The sequence below is a fragment of the Eucyclogobius newberryi genome, unplaced genomic scaffold (genome assembly GCF_026437365.1).
Source record: "Eucyclogobius newberryi isolate DKJ021-1_F unplaced genomic scaffold, fEucNew1.0.hap1 SCAF_7, whole genome shotgun sequence".
NCBI lineage: Eukaryota > Metazoa > Chordata > Actinopteri > Gobiiformes > Gobiidae > Eucyclogobius > Eucyclogobius newberryi.
In genome coordinates, this window is record NW_027316389.1 from 16,151,272 (window position 1) to 16,157,476 (window position 6,205).

Below are 6,205 nucleotides of genomic sequence, written 5' to 3' on the forward strand. Positions count from 1 at the left end.
GCAGAATGAGCTTAAATGGAATCAAAGGAACCTGCGATTTACAGGATGTGCAGGGCGGTGGATGAGCCACTGTCAGGAGAACATGTTGCTCTCTTAAAATAAATGTGTTTACTGTGGTCCTCGCAAAATATTTGTTTAACTTTGTTGTTTTTAAAAACTACACGTACACGCAAGAAATAATATATATAGCTCCTGGCCCGGTTTGTGCGCGCCGCTGCCGGAGATTGACATTTGTGCAGACTATAATTAATGTACCTTTTGTCTATCACTGATTATTTGGCCCTGTAAGGCTGACAGGCTCTTGTGCTCACTCCACGGCCCCATTCTGTCAGCGCTTAAACTCCTATCTACTCTTTAGTGACCAGCACCGCATGTGCCAAACGGAGCTGCGCGGTGAGGGCAGAGCTGCGCTGACAGCTCCTCCTGTGCGCGCGCATAAATCAACAAGATATAGCCATAAACAAATAAGTTGTTTGTGAAGAGCCAAACCGCGGTCGCCGTTTTATGAAACACTCTTGACAAACACCCAAACAATAAAGGCAGTAAATAATGGCGTGTCCGCATCCACGGCCCATACCGGGGTTAAGTTGAGTTTATTGCGGAGGCCACTGGCTGCATGCATTAAGCAAATCATAAATTATACATGCTAATTACCTAAGGCCCCACTTTAATGAATTATTTTAATTAAACGACAACACTGGGCTTTTGCTCGTGCTCTATATTTCACAGTCCTGCCTGCGATAACCTTCTTATGTGTCCAAGTGGTGTACAAGGACGAAGCGTGGACAGGTTCTGTTTACGCACGACGCACAGAAGAAGAAGACTCTCCAAGAAGCAAGAAGATGCCCAGTTCTGATGCAGAGTTCCTACCTCAAATGAGTCTGTCCATAAACTCTCATTTTCCTTTGCTTTTTTTTCATTTCATTTTATTAAGGGCTTTAGACTATTTATTTTATTTTGTATTATTTATAGGCAAACCTCGTCTTTATCAATCAAAATAGCCTATCTCACCATTGTCATAAATTGTGGTCAAAAAATAAACAGTCCATCTGTAGGCAAGCACTTTTGGCTCCTGACCCACCAGTTGCATGTTTGGTCATCTTGCACATTTCCTATTACACTAAACATAAAGGGCTTGAATAAACAAAAGTGCATGAATAATTGGGTGCTGTGTTTTTGGAGACAAGCCACTTGGATTAGATTCATTTGTGCTTTGACAGTTGTATTATTTGTTCCTTTCTGTGGCAGTTTAATCTCTCTCGTCATTCTCATTGATGAAAGGTGCCAATTTATTGCTGAAGTCACCCTTAGCACTAAAGCAACACCCTGAACGTTCCAGCCTCGGGCAACTTCACCAACACAGAGAAGCCTGTACTTTTATTTGAGTTGCCCACTATTTGTAATCAATGATAGTGCCAGGGAATAACTTAGTGTGACCTTAAATTCAATGTTAAAAGACGGGGAAAAATACTGCAAAAAAACGTTGTGCTTTTTGTATTGGCTTATCTGTTCTTTTAATTAATACAAATAACAAAAGTTAAAAATATATATAAGCTATGTTACAGTCTAGTTGACATCCTATGCACATATTTGGAATAAAAAAACGATTTCTGACAAATTGGAGTGCACAAAAATAACTGAAGTAGAATAAAAAATCAAAATATATAGCATGTTTGTATATTTTGGGCCAAAAAAATGTTTCGTTAATTATGATTTTATTATCCTCAACAACTTGTTCTTTGCCCATTAAACCAACACCAAGATCTGAGCATATTTATGGCTTCAGAATACACTTTTATTGTTTTGAATCAGCCACAATGATGCGCTCCTAAGTGCGAAATAAACGCGGTAATGTCTGCATGTTGTTCTAAATGTCATAAGTCCCCTCTCGACGCTCCGTGTGCGAGCCGAGCGCGCAGGAAAGAACCGCGCGGGGGAGGGGCGCATTTCAATTCCAAAAGAGTCTCGCAGCTCGTTTCCTAGTCCCCCAGTCAGCAATGTGTTTGTGAGAAATCAGGCTTTTTGTCTTGCTGGAAAAAGGCCTAAGTCTACATTGGTGGCCCAGTCGAGGTTTGCCATTCTTTGCGCTTTCAATTGAGCTGAATGAGGCCGAATGAAGTGGCCAGGAGCCTTTATTTGATGTGCCCTTTTGCACGACTCAAATGTATTGGTTTAAAGCGCTCAATTGGCCTGTTTCACACTATAGGCGACACAAATAAAACGCTATATTTTTATTTTGCATCAGAATGGGGAAGGTTTGTTTATGTCGCTGCCGGTCTTGAATCAGCGCTTGAATGGCGTTTCCCTGAGACAAGGCCGGGCCGAGGAGAAGAGCGCAAGTTCTGGCTGAGCAGCCTTGACCGACTGGGAAGTGTCACCCAGAGTTTCCCAAATGTTTCCAAACGTTGTAGATTGTGTGGGTTGTGTTTTTTGTGCAGAGCCCCCAGTGAAGAGTTGTGCGTGAATGCGGCAGTGCGCGTCACCTGCATTCAAATGTGTTCCCCACTCACTTTGCACTCTGACAGGTCTGCAGATGAGAATAACATTGATCTATTATTATTATCATCATCATAATTATCACATTATTATTATTATTATTATTATATTACTATTATTATTATTATTATTATTATTATTACAATGACATGTATTGATTAAAATAAAAAACACCACTTTGCTATTGCCAAAATAGCAGTAAAATCACTGCAAAATTATTGAAATACAAAATGTCTATAAACCCTATTGTTTGTATGTGTAAAGACACGTGGACAAATATTGATTGTTTACCCCACTTTTAATGAGAAAATATTTGGATGACATTTTTTTCTCCAGTTCACTGCAGACTGTTGGCACACCTTTGTCAAAGCACGCATGCTTTTGCTGAAATTAAAAATAATTTCCAAAGTGAAAAATAAACATTAACACCATCAACAGTAACACAGATGTTTTGTTCTTTTCTATTGCATGCGTTAGCTAAAAAAGTACAAATACAGCGCCTGACACAGGGTCACCACAGCCTTAAATTAAATGCTTCACAAACAGCTCGTGGGAGTCAGATAGGCCTGACTCCAACATAAAAGTGCATTTGACAACATTTCAGTTATTCGCAATGTCCACGTCTTGCAGTCTGAGAAAACTCTTACAATACTACATTTTAACTGCAAGGGAAAAAAACAAAAAAACTTAAGTCCATTTGCTTGATTTTCATTCAAGAACAAATGTCGTCCTCTTCTATTTGGCATCATCCATAAGTCCAGGATTAACAGCAAACGAACAGACGGTGCAAAGTTTGGACACAGGGCCAGAGAAGTGGCTCACTTTGAAACACACAGAATGAAATTAGAACTATCAAATAATTTATTTTCAAGAGCAATACTTCGCTGTGCGATTTTGTGCTGACTTCTATAACACGGTTAAAGCAACACATTCAACACGAACACAAATGAATGGTACTGCCACTCGCCTGCTCCCTCCGACAGCACACTTTGGGTTGAGTCACTAAGCAAGTCCCGGTGCGCAATGGTCCATAGTCCTGTCCCAGAGCCATCCGGGGTCAGTGCACAGCCACAGACTGCAGTGTGGAGGGACTTGTGAGGGTCTCGCTGGGTGTAGCGGGGCTGCTTTGGCTCGTGGCTGTCTGCGGGGACGTGGGGCTGAGGGACTGCGGAGAGTTTGACAGGAACGCGGGCAGGTGCGGTGGCAGCGCCGAAAAGCCCGCCATGCTCGTCGGCGTAGGCTTAATGGGAACAGGGATGGCGGGGAGGGACTGCCCGCTGTGGCAGAGGGTCTTAATGGGCATGCCGTACGCCCCGTAGTCGCTGCTCGCCATGCTGTCCATGACACTGCTGTTGTACACGTGTGGCCAGGCGCTGGTCAGCTGGTTGTGCAGCGGATACCCGGCCGACATGGACTGCATGGTGGAAAAGGCCAGGCTCCCCGGGACCTTGTACTCTCTGGCGATGATGTTCTCTATCGCGAACGGGTGCTTGAACGTTGACGTCTGGGACACCCCTAAGTTGTACGTTGACATCTGCGGAAGGTGCGTGCCTGTAGCTGCCAGCGCGCTCAGGCGCAGTTTGGCTTGTTGTTGCAGATAATGAGCAGCTTCTGATTGCTTACTGGGAGCCAAGTGATCAGGTGCACCCAACACTTTGAATCTCTTTCGACGCCGCAGGAAACTCCCGTTCTCAAACATGTCCCCGCAGCTCGGGTGCAGCGCCCAGAAGCTCCCCTTACCTGGCTGGTCCGGCCGCCGGGGAATTTTAATGAAACAGTCATTGAAGGACAAGTTGTGGCGCAGTGAGTTCTGCCAGCGCTGCGTGTTTTCCCGGTAGTAGGGGAATCTATCCATAATGAACTTGTAGATTTCACTCAGAGGCAACATCTTCTCGGGACAGCTCTGGATGGCCATGGCGGTGAGAGAGATGTAGGAGTACGGCGGCTTCTGGTCGCTGTACGTGTTCCTCCCTGGACGAGGCATCCTGGACACTGTCACACAAACACCTTCAAATGTATCCTTCCTTTAGTTCCTCTGGGCCGTGTGGTGCGTCTGCGTTCAAAAGGAGAAAAGCCGCGCGTAAAAGAGCCGGATAAACGGTGCACAAGAGGGAGCGCGATTGTCGGGGAAGTCAACTTGTCCCGCCCGCAGTAGACTTCATCAGGCTTGTGGAGTTATGAGAGGAGCGGATGCCTCCATGGTCTTCCAGTGCGCGTCTGATAGTTTTATGTAGTGACAGGAGCAGAAAAGACCCCTGTAGTGGCGCTCCATTAATGTGCCACCTCTTCGCTATCACATGACAATTGCCACGGGAGGAGGGGGCGAGGGAGGAAGGCATAATCTGCTTTCATTTACACCTATTTACATGGACACCTTGGGCCAATGAGAATCATTTCCATTTGAAGACAGAAAAAGGGGTGAAAAGGCTCTGTAACCGGAATCGGTGCTCGGTGTGTGAAGGTATGCGAGCGGACTTTTTCTGCGGACTTTGACATTAAGCAGCTTCAGATATATTCAGCATTTGTTTTTGGAATTGTCAAATATTTATTTTTGACAACTTGCATTCAAAAATTGATGAATTTGAATTTTCCTTAAATAATCTTGCGGGGTAAAATATTGTTTTGAGTATGCTGATCTATGTTATCATTTTCTTGCAATTTCGTGCATGCTGTTAAATATTGAACCATGATTAAATGTGTCTAATTACATATACAACTTATAGACGTATATGTCTTATCTTGGATTTATAAGAATGTCATTTATTTTGGTCTGATTACCAACAATGTGCCATCCTGCTGTGTCGGTGTTAGTTTTTCTGCTAATTTGGCCCAGAGCTGAACGGAAGAATATGAACACATCGCACAAAGCAAACAGTGCTGTTCAAACTCAAACTTCATGAGGCTGAGGGCCCTTTGTGTCCGTGTCAAAACATTCCAATCCGGGCTTCTTCACAAATGCAAATAAACCCTTCTGGATGGTGTGCTGAAAACTGTATAAAATATCCATAAGTCAATTATATGAATGTGAAAACCAAATGGGAAGCCTATTTTGAGCTACTGCTATTCAAGCTTTTGGCCAGCGCTACCTTTCCGCTTGGAGAGTTCGCAATGGCCCCAGACCACACACACGCACCACGCAAGAATCGCTCATAATTTATGCTAATTTCCTCCCATAAATCCACAATGCACCCCATCACTGGTCTGACGGATTAGGAGAAGAATCGCATTGCGGGGGACAGAGTGGCAGGAGTGGATGTGGACAAATATGCACAGCGCTAATAAAATGTTGTCAAGATTAAGATAAGGTGTAATGTTTTGTAGTTAAATTTATTTATTGGGGGAAAAAACACTCGATTTTTTTTTTCTTGGTGTTTGTCATGTTTCCTTCCACATTATGGGCCAAGTAGCCTATTTTATAAAATAAACGACAAGACGAGCAAAGGAAGTCAAAGAGGACTCTTGAAAATTTAAAAAAAAAATGAAATTAAATAAAAATAGACTGAAAGGAGCTTTAAAAAATAATTGGCATTTTTTAAAATATTTTTTTTTATTTCTGAATTTAACAGTTCTATCCTTTGCACCTCTTTTACATGTTCCCTGGATTAATCTTTGCTCACGCTCGCCTTAACCAGCCTCTCTCACACTTGCACTGCTGCGCTGGCTTCTTGAGCTCCGGGGTTATGGGATATTGGTAGCTCTTTTGTCCACG

General features: G+C 43.4%; 1 protein-coding gene across 1 annotated transcript; it reads right to left on the reverse strand.

The window, feature by feature from the left end:
* Window positions 1-2,775: 2,775 nt before the first annotated feature.
* Window positions 2,776-4,802, reverse strand: foxb1a (forkhead box B1a). Its single transcript, XM_072435722.1, has one exon. It carries the CDS (start codon window positions 4,478-4,480, stop codon window positions 3,554-3,556), a length of 927 nt encoding a protein of 308 aa, XP_072291823.1. The 5' UTR covers window positions 4,481-4,802; the 3' UTR covers window positions 2,776-3,553.
* Window positions 4,803-6,205: the final 1,403 nt, after the last annotated feature.